The sequence below is a fragment of the Salmo trutta genome, chromosome 19, assembly GCF_901001165.1.
Source record: "Salmo trutta chromosome 19, fSalTru1.1, whole genome shotgun sequence".
NCBI lineage: Eukaryota > Metazoa > Chordata > Actinopteri > Salmoniformes > Salmonidae > Salmo > Salmo trutta.
The window spans coordinates 13,082,203-13,097,422 of NC_042975.1; the positions used below are offsets into that span (position 1 = coordinate 13,082,203).

At 42.2% G+C, this 15,220-nt stretch overlaps 1 protein-coding gene across 8 annotated transcripts in view; it reads left to right on the forward strand.

Moving 5' to 3' along the window:
• LOC115154012 (long-chain-fatty-acid--CoA ligase 6) overlaps positions 1–15,220 on the forward strand; it is a 106,893-nt gene that overhangs the window by 75,402 nt on the left and 16,271 nt on the right. For all 8 annotated transcript variants that reach the window (XM_029699774.1, XM_029699772.1, XM_029699773.1 and 5 more), the window contains 7 exons: positions 1,892–2,009; positions 6,054–6,118; positions 6,784–6,885; positions 7,155–7,254; positions 10,310–10,488; positions 11,232–11,264; positions 12,187–12,238. In XM_029699774.1, the coding sequence (XP_029555634.1) occupies positions 1,892–2,009; positions 6,054–6,118; positions 6,784–6,885; positions 7,155–7,254; positions 10,310–10,488; positions 11,232–11,264; positions 12,187–12,238 (649 nt within the window). The remainder of the gene's footprint in view (positions 1–1,891; positions 2,010–6,053; positions 6,119–6,783; positions 6,886–7,154; positions 7,255–10,309; positions 10,489–11,231; positions 11,265–12,186; positions 12,239–15,220) is intronic.

Genomic DNA, 15,220 nt, shown 5'->3' on the forward strand with positions numbered 1-15,220 from the left:
TGGACAGAAAATGTCAGATTTTTGCAATGTTACGTAAATGGAAAAAAGCTGTCCTTGAAACAGTCTTGATATGTTCGTCAAAAGAGAGATCAGGGTCCAGAGTAACGCCGAGGTCCTTCACAGTTTTATTTGAGACGACTGTACAACCATGAAGATTAATTGTCAGATTCAACAGAAGATCTCTTTGTTTCTTGGGACCTAGAACAAGCATCTCTGTTTTGTCCGAGTTTAAAAGTCGAAAGTTTGCAGCCATCCACTTCCTTATGTCTGAAACACAGGCTTCCAGCGAGGGCAATTTTGGGGCTTCACCATGTTTTATTGAAATGTACAGCTGTGTGTCATCCGCATAGCAGTGAAAGTTAACATTATGTTTTCGAATGACATCCCCAAGAGGTAAAATATATAGTGAAAACAATAGTGGTCCTAAAACGGAACCTTGAGGAACACCAAAATGTACAGTTGATTTGTCAGAGGACAAACCATTCACAGAGACAAACTGATATCTTTCTGACAGATAAGATCTAAACCAGGCCAGAACTTGTCCGTGTAGACCAATTTGGGTTTCCAATCTCTCCAAAAGAAAATACTCTGATCTTGTAGGTTATTTAGGTTTAGGAAAGTATTTATGAATCATAAGAAACAGATTTGGAGAGCCTTTACGCACGAAAGAAAGAAAACGGTGGTTTGATTCATTCTGAAAAAAGGAATTACATTTAATTTACGCCCGCTTGACTCAGGCACATCCTCAAACCAGCCCAGTTTCAGTTGGCAAATCAGAATTTTCAGAATTTGTCATATGAAACCCTTTCATTGCAGGGAGTCTCCCTGTAGTTTTACATTAACTGAAGACGCATGCTCGCAAACGCACGCACACACGCACACGCACACACACAGTTTTCAGGTACAGTTTCAGCTCCACTGCTTCCTTTTCTTTAGCAATTTCCTTCTTGCTTTGAGTAGCTCTCATACTGAGTAACTCTCATGCACATGCCCAGTTGCCACAAACCATAATGGCCTCTTTACTCAATTTGTCAGGAGAGGAATGGAAGGTATTTAAACCCCCTAGAGCCAATCTAAGTAACAATAATAAATAAATAAATCCCCATCAAAATCTGTCAGCCGATTTCACACTTCTGTATCTGCGGTGAATAGTGTCAGAGCTAGAGCGGTGTTTGTCAGACCATGAAACATCCCAAAATTCTGTCGTGTTCGAACGGTTTGACCAACTATTATGACCACTATATGGAAAGGGGAGACTTTCACCAACATGATGGTGTTCTCCATTTCTCTCTACGACCCCCACAAGTATCACGGGACTTGTCTGAAGGTAACTAATACTGGTTGAAAGAAATTACTGGAAAATAAGAAGGTAGTTTTGTGCCTACCCAAAAGGGGTTAAATATGTGTAAAAAAAAATATATATATAGATATTTATTTCCTGGGCTTTCTCAAATCTCATAGAAAAAGGGCAAACACTTCAAAACCTTGTTTCTTATGATACATGTATGAATGTGTTATTCAATGCGTTTCTCTTAGCTGTATTAGTAAAGGCTAAATTAAATGTTTTATCAAATAAACAATCATAGACTGACTTAGGTGTCAGCAACCACTCCGGCTTCAATCAGAATTAGGCCTAAAGACAGATTTTCGAAATGTAAACCAATTTCTCTTTCTGCCCTGAGGCTTCAGTACTGTACCTGTTGAAGCATGTATAAAACCTGCCAATTTGCATAATAACAATAATAATAATGGTTCCCATAGCTTAGAGAACAAGGATTTGGATTTCGAATATATATTTGGACTACATCCAGAAATAGCCATGTTGTTACTTTGGTGTGTGTATCCTAGCCTCACTGTCTGTGTCTATCTCCTCATGTCTGTCTGTCTCTAGCATGAAGATGGGGTTCGCAGGTCCATGCTGGGGGACAGCCCAAATAATCTGCTGACACACTACCACGAGGATGCCAAAACCATGTATGAGGTGTTCCAGAGAGGCCTCCACATAGCCGGTGTGTACACACACACACACACACACAAGCACACACACACACAGGCACTGTGGTCTGAAAAAGTGCTGGTGCACTGTCTGTGTGGTCTGTCTGGTGAGGGGATAAAGTACTATCTAGATTACCATGGCAACTGAGAGCATTGGAAGTAGCATCTGAGGTGAGGCCTAAAGTCAGACTGCAGACAGACTACACTGTGTATACAGTACCAGTCAAAAGTTTGGACACACCTACTCATTCAAGGATTTTTCTTTATTTTGACTATTTTCTATACTGTAGAATAACAGTGAAGACATCAAAACTATGAAATAACACATATAGAATCATGTAGTAACCAAAAAATGAATTGTTCATAGTAACCACCCTTTGCCGTGATGACATCTTTGCACACTCTTGGCATTCTCTCAACCAACTTCATGAGGTAGTTACCTGGAATGCATTTCAATTAACAGGTGTGCCTTGTTAAAGTTAATTTGTGGAATTTCTTTCCTTCTTAATGCGTTTGAGCCAATCAGTTGTGTTGTGACAAGGTAGGGGTGGTATACAGAAGACATCCCTATTTGGTAAAAGACCAAGTCCATATTATGGAAGAACAGCTCAAATAAGCAAAGAGAAACGACAGTCCATCATTACTTCAAGACATGAAGGTCAGTCAATACGGAACATTTCAAGAACTTTGAAAGTTTCTTCAAGTGCAGTCGCAAAAAACATCAAGCGCTATGATGAAACTGGCTCTCATGAGGACCGCCACTGGAAAGGAAGACCCAGAGTTACCTCTGTTGCAGAGGATAAGTTCATTAGAGTTACCAGCCTCAGAAATTGCAGTCCAAATTAATGCTTCACAGAGTTCAAGTAACAGACACATCTCAACATCAACTGTTCAGAGGAGAATCAGGCCTTCATGGTCAAATTGCTGCAAAGAAACCACTACCAAAGAACACCAATAAGAAGAGACTTGCTTTGGCTAAGAAACACGAGCAATGGACATTAGACCGGTGGAAATCTGTTCTTTGGTCTGATGAGTACAAATTTGAGATGTTTGGTTTCAACCTCGTGTCTTTGTGAGAAGCAGAGTAGGTGAATGGATGATCTCCGCATGTGTGGTTCCCACCGTGAAGCATGGAGGAGGAGGTGTGATGGTGTGGGTTACAGTATATACAGTAGGACATACTGAAAAGCACTTACACATACTGTGTTTGATTTCTTTCAGAGAGTCATGGAGTTGGAGGCTAACCAGACCCCACATTAAATAATTTATGTAGATGAGGCAGGGTTTAACCTGGCAAAAACACATCGCCCGGGAAGAAACGTCATCGGGAAAAGGGCCACCGTTGATGTGCCGGGTCAGAGAGGAGAAAATATCACAATGTGTGCTGCAATCTCGAGTTCTGGTTTGGTCCTGCAGAAATGCCAGATTGATCCCTACAACACCGAGCGCCTTCTTTTGTTTTTAGATGACCTCCACCAACAACTGGTGCCAGAAGCAGAAAGGGAGGAAACATGAGGACATTTGTGATTGCACGGGACAATGTAGCATTACACCATTCACATGCAATCACAAAATGGTTTGCAGTCCATCCAAGAATGATTTCCCTTTTCCTCCCTCCCTACTCACCTTTCCTCAACCCCCATTGAGAATTTTTTTTCTGCCTGAAAGTGTATGATCATCGGCCACATGACCAAATGTCCCTCCTGGATGCAATGGATGCCGGCTGCAGAGACATCTCAGCTGAAGACTGCCAGGGGTGGATAAGGCACGCCAGGGGTGGATTAGGCATGCCAGGGGTGGGTAAGGCACGCCAAGCGTTTCTATCCGTGGTGTGTAGCGAGAGACGACATAAGATGTGATGTGGACGAGAACATGTGGCCAAATACTGAAGATCGTATAGATTAGAACAGGACTGTGCATTTTTGTTTTTTCCCTTCTGTGCATTTTTTTACTGTAATTGTGTTTTATTTTTACACATTTGGAACCAAAGGCCATGTATGTTGTTTTTTTTGATGATCAAAATGTCATGTTGCTAATAAAGCTTTTACTGCAGCAATTCTGTCACTTACTATTTTTTTTCTACTCTACATTCTATAAAGTAAAGATGACTCATTCACTTTTAGATTCTATGTTGCCAAAAAGGCACACATTCGACACTGAACCAAAACATGTAGAGTGGTTTACAGTAAAAGGAAACTGAATTATAAAAAACGGTGTATTTCATATTGTCTATTGTATGCAGGTAGAACTGAAACATGAAAAGTAATGCAGTTTTTGTAACGCCATCAACTGTTAGTATTTTGAAAGTCGTTGTGCTATGATTGACTATACGTTCCTCTTGGATAGAAAATATGTGCTAGTGTTTTGACAGGATGATTAGATATTGTGTTGGGTTTGTCGTGTTTTGATAGAGTTAGTGTATGTAAAGAAAGTTTTTTTGCATTTTGAAATGCAGAGTTGGTATTTAATGAACAAAATGTGGTTTTGAGCAGAACATGTACTATTTGGCTAATTGTGTGATGTAGGTGTGTTGCTGTGTTAAGAGTTTTGAAAAATGATCTTAAGTACAGGTAAACGCTTTAATAGCCGAGCAGTTAGTCACTAACTGTGACTAGCTGACTGACTAGCTGACTGACTAGCTAGCTGACTAACTGACTGACTGACTGACTGACTAGCTGACTGACTGACTGACTAGCTGACTAACTGACTGACTGACTAGCTGACTGACTGACTGACTAGCTGACTGACTGACTGACTAGCTGACTGACTGACTGACTAGCTGACTGACTGACTGACTAGCTGACTGACTGACTAGCTGACTAACTGACTGACTGACTAGCTGACTGACTGACTAGCTGACTGACTGACTAGCTGACTGACTGACTAGCTGACTGACTGACTGACTGACTAGCTGACTGACTGACTGACTAGCTGACTGACTGACTGACTGACTAGCTGACTGACTAGCTGACTGACTGACTGACTAGCTGACTAACTGACTGACTGACTAGCTGACTGACTGACTAGCTGACTAATTGACTGACTGACTAGCTGACTGACTGACTGACTGACTGACTAGCTGACTAACTGACTAGCTGACTAATTGACTGACTAGCTGACTAACTGACTGACTGACTGACTGACTGACTGACTGACTAGCTGACTGACTGACTAGCTGACTAACTGACTGACTGACTAGCTGACTGACTAGCTGACTGACTGACTGACTGACTAACTGACTGACTGACTGACTGACTGACTAGCTGACTAACTGACTGACTAACTGACTGACTGACTAACTGACTAGCTGACTAACTATAGTTACATTTACATTTTAGTCATTTAGCAGACGGTCTTATGACAGACTGACTGACTGACTGACTGACTAGCTGACTAACTGACTTGCTGATTGACTAGCTGACTGACTGACTGACTCACTGACTGATTAACTGACTAGCTGACTAACTGACTAGCTGACTAACTGACTAGCTGACTAACTGACTCACTGACTGATTAACTGACTAGCTGACTAACTGACTTGCTGATTGACTAGCTGACTGACTGACTGACTAACTGACTCACTGACTGATTAACTGACTAGCTGACTAACTGACTAGCTGACTAACTGACTAGCTGACTAACTGACTAGCTGACTAACTGACTCACTGACTGATTAACTGACTAGCTGACTAACTGACTAGCTGACTAGCTGACTAACTGACTGGCTGACTGACTAGCTGACTAACTGACTCACTGACTGATTAACTGACTAGCTGACTAACTGACTTGCTGATTGACTAGCTGACTAATTAAATATAGTTACATTTACATATTAGTCATTTAGCAGACAGTCTTATAACTGACTAACTGACTGATTCCAACATAATGCTGAGGAGCAGTTGTAGTTAGCAGCCAGTAAAAAGACTGCTAAAGAGGAATCGATAGAGGAACAGAGACTGTACATGCATGGTCACGATGAGTGTCAGTCATGTGATGCTTTGGGGGTTTCTGTGTTTTTGTAAATTCACTGACTCGTCCTGTTGTTGTATTGTCTCTAGGTGATGGACCTTGCTTAGGCTCCCGGCTACCCGACAAGCCTTACAAGTGGCTGTCCTATAAAGAGGTAAGCACAGAGTAGAACTACCTCTGTGCAGAACACTGCATAGTGCACAAGAGCAATCTATAGCTCTGCACATAGTGCACAAGAGCAATCTATAGCTCTGCACATAGTGCACAAGAGCAATCTATAGCTATGCATGTAGTGCACAAGAGCAATCTATAGCTCTGCATGTAACTCAGTCCTTGTGGTTTGTATTACACTTGGATGTGTCATGTGGTTGATCAACAGATGCTCAGTTTACAGTACCCCCTACGTCTGCTGCTTCTACAACATCTGTAGCAACACAGAGTTGTATTTCAAGTTGATTTACACTAAAGCTTTCTGTACCACTGCACTGAACTACTGGACTTTTTAACACGCATCTATTAATGGGTTATAGCTCCCACACAAAACCGGAGGGATTTATTTTCAGCATTCTATTCATGGTATTTTCTCTTCAATGTTACTGAGAGGGATTTATTTAGGAAGCTTGTAAACACTTCAGCGTTGGAATGCTGCAGCTGGAAGGATTCTTGAGTTACAAAAACACTCCACTCCAATATTTGATCTATGACATCATGACACTTGAGGAGAGCATAGCGCAAACAAGATTGTTTTTTATTTTTTATACTGGCATATTTCTTGTTTCAAAATACGCTCAGCTGCTGCCCATTCATTTCCACTTCCAGGTCACAACCCGGGCGGAGTACTTGGGGTCAGGGCTGCTGAGCCAGGGCTGCACGCCGAGCCCAGATCAGTTCATCGGAGTGTTTGCACAGAACAGGCCAGAGGTGAGGTCATCGTCAAAGCTAGACATTATGTGTGTCTCAAATGGCACCCTATTCCCTACATAGTGCACTACTTTTGACCAGACCCCTATTGAAAGAAGTGCACTATATGGGGAATAGGGTGCCATTTGGGACAAGACACTTATTCACAAATGTTCTGACATGATATAAAGGTTAACAGCTCCAACTCCCTTTGTAGAGGCTTTTTTTTTATTGCTCTTTATGGCAACGGTGCCCTGGCCTCCTTTTGACCTGTCTGTCTCTAATTGCAGTGGATCATTTCGGAGCTGGCCTGCTACACCTACTCCATGGTGGTGGTGCCTCTGTATGACACACTAGGGCCTGATGCCATACGCTACATCATCAACACTGGTAAGACTAGCAGATTTCAGATTTCTGGGTCCCAAATGGCACCCTATTCACCTCTATGGGTCTTGGTCAAATGTAATGCACGACATAGGTACTAGGGATCCATTTGGGACAGAGCCTTACAGTAATTGTACTGCTGGCATTAGCGGTGCGTGGTTAAAATCACCGGGGAAGCCAATCCAGAACAAAAAGCCATATTACAACCTATGTGTTGTGATAATTGCATTGTTTTCTCTACAACCTGTTAGTTCATATGCCTTGCCACTGTGATATACAGGCCTAAGGCAGAGACAGTAAGAACACACAGTGGCAGAATAAATTGAACCACACCTTTGTTTCATCACAAAACCGGAGAGCAACCTCTGCCCGGTGAAGTTCACAAAGCATATTGCATGTAACAAACAGTTACATGACCTACAGCATGATAAGTTAATGTTCCCCACGTTTTCTGACTACTAAACAACTATTGATTTAGTTACCGCAAGTCTTGAAGAAAACAGAATCTGCTTCCACCATTCCAGAACCATTTCAACTTCAACATTTCAACATTATCTAATCACCTCTGCTTAGTCTAATACAGTGACAACTAAAAGATATCAAAAACTATTTAGTCCAATAAACATAAGCTAAATATGATGTGGCTGTCCATGGTGCTGATTTCTGTGTGTGGTGTGTGTGTGTGTGTGCATGCGTGCGTGTGTGTGTGTGTGTGTGTGTGTGTGTGTGTGTGCGTGTGTGTGTGCGTGCGTGCGTGCGTGTGTGTGTGTGCAAATAGAAAAAACATGTTGACTCACCCTACTTGTAGAGAAACGCCAATGCCATCCTCTTCTTTCATGTTGCCTAAACGGTCTATGACTCTGTCATACAGTGTACGTTTTTAGTTTTTGTTGTCCTAGTGTAACGGCTCTCGTCGGAATGAGTGGATCAAAGCGCAGCGTGGAATGTGTTCATGATTTTATTAGATCAAAAAACACTCGAACAAAGTAACAAAACGAACAGCCAACAGTTCTGTCAGGTAACAGAATACTAAACAGAAAAACAACCTCCCACAAAACTCAGGTGGAAAACAGGCTGCCTAAGTATGATTCCCAATCAGAGACAACGATAGACAGCTGCCTCTGATTGGGAACCACAAAACAAAAAAATTGAAAATATAGATATTCCCACCCGAGTCACACCCTGACCTAACCAAACATAGAGAATAAATAAGTTCTCTAAGGTCAGGGCGTGACACCTAGGCTACCATGAATACACGCCGCTGGAGCCTGTTGTGAGCTGGTGTAATTATATAACTAGGCTAAGGTTATGCCATACAGGTGTATGCCAACGCACCGAAACCTATTGTGTTGGTACCTGCCCTACTTTGCCCCTTCTACTCTTTATTAACCTATAGCAGTAGATCTGAGACTCTTCCTTTTATTTTAAAAGGAACATTTCTTTAGTTTCATGGACCAGTTATTCTGATACATTTTTGGGGTCCAGTTGTGTTAAAAAAAATTGTTACATTTTAGTCATTCAGGATTCAAACTAACAAAACTTTCATTTACTTACCCAACGCTCTTAACCACTAGGCGACCTGCAGCTAACAACTAGTATGAAACACATCCTACCTATAGATCTGGGATTGGCAACTGGCGGCCGTGGGTTTTGAAGGCCCTCGGATCGATACCCACCCAAAAAAGAAATTCTATATTTATTATATATATCATATATTTATTATATATTTTTGGGAAACTCAGTCAAGGGTATGCACATGTGGGTACGCAGACCTGCGAGCAACTGCGGCCCCTCATGAAGAGTTCAGTGGTTTTGTGGCCCCCACCCCCATCAAAGTTGCCCATCCCTGCTATAGATGAAGCTCATAAGCTGAGACACTCGTCCTTCCCTTCCTGAACAGTTGTCATTAGACTAGAGAATTCTGTTTTGTTGTGTTGTGCTTTAGACACACAATCCCTCTAACTCCTCACTCACTCTCTCTCTCTCTCACACACACACACACACACACACACACACACACACACACACACACACACACACACACACACACACACACACACACACACACACACACACACACACACACACACACACGCACAGACGCACAGACGCACACACACAGAGGAATCAGGTTAGGGCTCATCTTCGCCTTATGCTGGAGGTAATGAGCTTAGCTCAGTTGGTTTGGGAGGAAGGGACAGCCTCTCTCTGTCGTTACACTTTCCTCCTTCCCCATGTCCTCAGGGCTTTCCATCCTTCAGTTTGACACTAGTCAGTTAACTGACATCAAACTCTGTCATGTTATTCATCTCTTTCCAACTGCCCCTCAGTTAAACAGTGCGTTGGTTTTGGCCCAGTGTCCCAACATAATTTGTCTCTGCTCCAAGGCCGTGAAATGGAAATCTGTGTGTAGAGCAGTAGTTATCTATGTGTAGAGCAGTAGTTATCTATGTGTAGAGCAGTAGTTATCTGTGTGTAGAGCAGTAGTTATCTGTGTGTAGAGCAGTAGTTATCTATGTGTAGAGCAGTAGTTATCTATGTGTAGAGCAGTAGTTATCTGTGTGTAGAGCAGTAGTTATCTATGTGTAGAGCAGTAGTTATCTGTGTGTAGAGCAGTAGTTATCTGTGTGTAGAGCAGTAGTTATCTGTGTGTGGAGCAGTAGTTATCTATGTGTAGAGCAGTAGTTATCTATGTGTAGAGCAGTAGTTATCTGTGTGTAGAGCAGTAGTTATCTATGTGTAGAGCAGTAGTTATCTGTGTGTAGAGCAGTAGTTATCTATGTGTAGAGCAGTAGTTATCTGTGTGTAAAGCAGTAGTTATCTATGTGTAGAGCAGTAGTTATCTGTGTGTAGAGCAGTAGTTATCTATGTGTAGAGCAGTAGTTATCTGTGTGTAGAGCAGTAGTTATCTGTGTGTAGAGCAGTAGTTATCTGTGTGTAGAGCAGTAGTTATCTGTGTGTAGAGCAGTAGTTATCTGTGTGTTTACTAGCTGATTGGATCATGTATGTGTGTTCTATTTCTCACACAAGAAGTGGGGGCCTTTTGTGTGCTGTCTTTCAGCGGACATCGTCACAGTAATCTGTGACAAGCCTGAGAAGGCCCAGGTGCTTTTGGGTAACGTGGAGAGGCATGAGACCCCTGGGCTGAAGAGGATCATCCTGATGGACCCCTTTGACCCTGCCCTGCTGGAGGAGGGGGCGGGCTGTGGGGTCATCGTCCAGTCCATGCAAGATGTGGAGGTAGGGAAAGTGTGTATGGGGGCAGGGGTGATGGGGGAGTAGTGTATGGGGGTAGGGAGAGGGGAGAGAGGGAGGGGGGAGAGTAGATGCTCATGGAGAGGGGAGGGAGGGGCCTCAGGTAGGGAGGGAGAGAGGCCTCAGTTCAGCTAATATAATGTATCAAAGCCCAACCTTGTCTATGCAGAGACCTGTAGCTCAGCTGTGTACTCTTTCCACTGCTTGCAAGCCACACATGACTGATTCTTTGGAGAAGTATGAACAACACTTCAATGGCTCCATGTCTATGTACTCCAAACACTCCAAACACTAATGTATGACTGGTGTGTTGGCTATAACTTAATAAAGACTGCAGTATGTACAGTGTTTACTGTAATCCATGTACTAGGTCCTCTGAGGGCAAGAGACATGTATTATTATCTCTGCAGAACATGATGGTATCTTGAACAGGTCTAGCCTGTCTCACTTCCTTGCTGTAAATTACCATGTCAACAAAAAACAAACATTATGATACAAGCAAAAGTTATGTTTAGATCCTACATTTTGGCAAATAAAGAAAGAATGCTTCCGTTACAGTTTACTAAATGAATCTAGTGTAAAACTATACAAGCATCTCTTTTGTAGGGAAGAGAGAGTTGTTCAGATATGCAGTCCCTTCCACTTTATTATGGCTGTGTTTTATGGTTCTTCTAATGATTATCTAACACAAGATGTTGTGCTTGTTTGCATGCTGCCGTCCCATCCAGGATCTGGGCAGAGAAAACCACAGAAAGCCCCTGGTGAGTTCAGTCTTATATGTCTGGTCTGGTTAGTTGTCTGCGTCTCAAATAGCAACCTATTCCCTACTCAATCGATGCCGCCCAATTCGCACCTTAAAGTAGTGCACTAAATAGGGTGTCAGTTGGACAGCATCCATTGAGTGTTAGTGCTAGGGGAGTAAGCAGTTCTGTATCAATAGCTGTGTACCACAGCCATACCATTATCGGTCATACCATACCGGTCAGCTTGGGAAATTATTCATTAGTTCATAGGTCTTCTCTGTAGTCTGTCTTAGTAATTATTGTCTAATCGGCAGCACAGATCAAAAATACATGTATTTTGATTAGCCTCGAGATGAATACGATCTGTTCCTGTCTGCCGCGCTCCGCACAGGCAGAATGCAGGAAGACCTCAGAGTGGTGCTGACTATGTTTTGTTATGTTTTAGACATATTTTAGACGGGATCTCTGGCTGGGTGACAGTTTTCCCTCCATGACCTATTTGTGTATGCAGAGAGGGCTGTGTTGAATGTTTACTCAAATGTTGGAATGTGAATAAAAAAAGTTATACAATTCAAATTTGTGCTTTTGAGACCTGAGTGCAAACCAATTGGTTTCCTTTGATTGCAATCTATGTGTGCTATTGTGTTAGAATTGAGATCACACGATCCAAGACAACACAGTAGACATAAGGTCTGCAAACATTCTTTAGCTGTCTGTTACTGTAGTAACCACTATTTAAAATGCATACCGTATTAATATCCTTTTTGATCTCACATAGCACTTTAAGTCTGTGAGTGTTTTGTATTCTCGTTTTACGTGACCATCTTGCTTTAAATGCCTGAGATGGGCTAATATAACGTTGACTATTATCTGAAGGTGATATTAATGAGTTCATGATCTCATTCTGACTATATCCTGACTGTGCGTTTGTTCCCCACAGCCACCTACACCAGAAGACCTGTCCATCGTGTGCTTCACCAGTGGTACCACAGGTATCTCCATCTAGCCACCAGATAAACTATAGCACGCCAAAGTGTCTTATTCTTACAAGCTGATCAAATCGAATCAAATTGTATTAGTCACATGCGCCGAATATAACAGGTGTAGACCTTAAAGTGAAATGCTTACTTACGAGCCCCTAACCGACAGTGCAGTTTAAAAAAAATATGGATAAGAATAAGAGATAAAAGGAACAAGTAATTAAAGACCAGCAGTAAAAAATAACAATATATACAGCGGGGTGCCGGTACAGAGTCAATGTGCGGGGACACCGGTTAGTTGAGGTAGTATGTACATGTAGGTAGAGTTAATTAAAGTGACTATGCATAGATGATAACAGAGAGTGGCAGTGGTGTGGAGAGAGGAAGGGGGGGAATACTGATCACAATATTGATGTGTATTAGTTTTTCTCAGTCGCTTGGTGCATTTTTCACATCATCCCTAACATGTGCAAAATAATAAGTGCATTTCTCAGAACAATTTGTACAAACTGCAATATACAATAGATGTGTTTCTAAAGCTAGTCAGTCACTAAAAATCCTTAGTGCATCTCTCAAAAGTAAATATTCATGCCAATGATCATGTCAGTGTCATCAGAATGATAAGTCATTGAGTCATTGTTCACGAACAAGGTCGTCAAAATGTTTAGGCATGTTGTCAATGGAACTGTGTACTTTGACAGTATTACCTGATGTAAACTTAGGCTACAGTTTGGATGACAGTTATTGTATTGAAAATGCACAAGGCTGCACTTCTATGGCATATATCAATTTCAACAGTACTATTTACATATTACTGTATGTGGGTTATTGATTGAAAGAGACTGGACAACCCAAGGGGCACAAAGGGAAAAAAACTCAATTAGAACGAAACACAGGAAACCAGCCCTAAGGCACAACTTTGCCCGCAGCGCTGTTCTAGTGCCGTCTCTACACATCCAGACGTTCCTGTCTGTCGGCCCACATATTCTCATCCACATCACACCGGATATTTTCCCTTCCAATGCAACGTGGAAAGTATCTTTTGGAAGGCCTTATCCATCCTCTGCAGGCGTCTACTGTGATGTCCTCACATGCTGCATCCATTGCAGCCAGCAGGGTCATCTGTGTGTGTGGCTGACGATCGTACACCTTCCACCTCCATGCTGAAAAGAACTCCTCAATTGGGTTAAGGAATGGTGAGTAAGGTGGGAGGAATTCTATGAGCATCCTCGGGTGGGTCACAAACCATTGCCTTATGATGTTTGATTGATGGAAACTCACATTATCACAAATGACCACATACTTTGGCAAATCCTCTCTAAACAGACCCCTCTCATCATCAGGGATGAGAGCCCTGTAGAGTCTACAAAGTTGAGTAGATGCTGGGTGTTGTATGGCCCTATAAGGGGGATATGGGTTAGGACACCATGCTCTGAAATAGCAGCACACATGGTGATATTTCCTCCCCGTTGGCCTGGCAAATCCACAGTAGCTCTGTGACCGATGATATTCCCACCCCGCCTTCTGCATTTGGTCAGGTTGGCCTGGCAAATCCACAGTAGCTCTGTGACCGATGATATTCCCACCCCGCCTTCTGCATTTGGTCAGGTTGAAGCCAGCCTCATCCACGTATACAAAGTTGTGAGAGGGTTCACTTGATTCCAACTCCATTATACGCTATATCCCAGAACACACAGTTGAATTTGTTTTGGTAAGGAAGAGTGACATAAAATGTACATATATTGCATGTTCCTTCCACAGCAATGGAAATGTGTGCAGTTTATGCTTACTGTACTATGTATCACTATAAAATGTTGCTGTAAAGTAGTTATATAGATATATGTTTTACCTGTACATACTGGTACCGTAGCTCCTTAACTCTGTCCTCATTCCTTTGGAATGGTACACGGTACAGCTGTTTCATACTCATCTGGTTTCTATGCAGCACCCTGTCGATGGTTGAGATGCTAACCGTATGGATGTTTTCAAAGACATCGTTATCTTCTATAATGGTCCTTTGTATTTCCCTGAGTCTCATGGCATTGTTTGCTCGGTCCATGGTGCAAATAGCCTCCTCCTGTTGAGGTGTGAAAAGGCGTCCTCTGCCACCGGTTTGAGGTAATCTTGCAGTCCTATGTGGGGAAAAATGCAGTGATGCATCGCACACTTTCACATAGACAAAAACTATGCGAACACACATTTTACTGTAAAACATACAGGTGGGTGCATGTAATGTGCAGTATGTATCTGTATAGAGTATATTTCTGTATGCTGTGAAATACAAGTGGACTACTGTAATATGAAGCATTGTAGGAAGTATACAGTATACTGCTTATATACAGTAACTGTGCACTGTACATTGGTGGACATACCTGTTCTCTCTTCGAAACGTTTGAACTATTGAGGACACGGTTGATCTCCCAATATTCGGCTGCACCCTTCGACCCGCCTCAGCCATTGTAAGGCCATGATTGACAACATGGTCTACAATAGTGGCCCTTATGTCATCAGATATGAGCCTATGTCCTCTTCTGCCTCTTCCTCTGTTTTGCCTTCCACCACGCATCCTTGCTCCTCTTCTTCCTCCTCCTCCTCCTCTTGGCTGTTGACCCTGTTCGTTTCCTGGTCCATCCATTATTGGAAAATTGCAACTCTGTGTTGTGGTCTGTCTATATCTGCTTGCCAATTGATTCCTCATGAGATGCACCTTTGAGCAATTTAGACAACTGGTTGATTGTTGGTTGAACTAACACTTTACATTCCTTCATGAGTGAGGGTCAATTTCACCTGCACCATTCATCAATTCACGTTTTTGTACAAAAGGTCTAATAGAAATGTGTAAAACTATGCTTGACAGTTTATGACAAATAGTTCAACAATTTTGCATGTAATGGCTTATGCAAGGAACTAGTGCCTAGATGTTTTGAGGGGTAAGACTATTCAACAGAGAACCATCTACTATATTTTGATCAACATGACATGAGCAATTGAAAA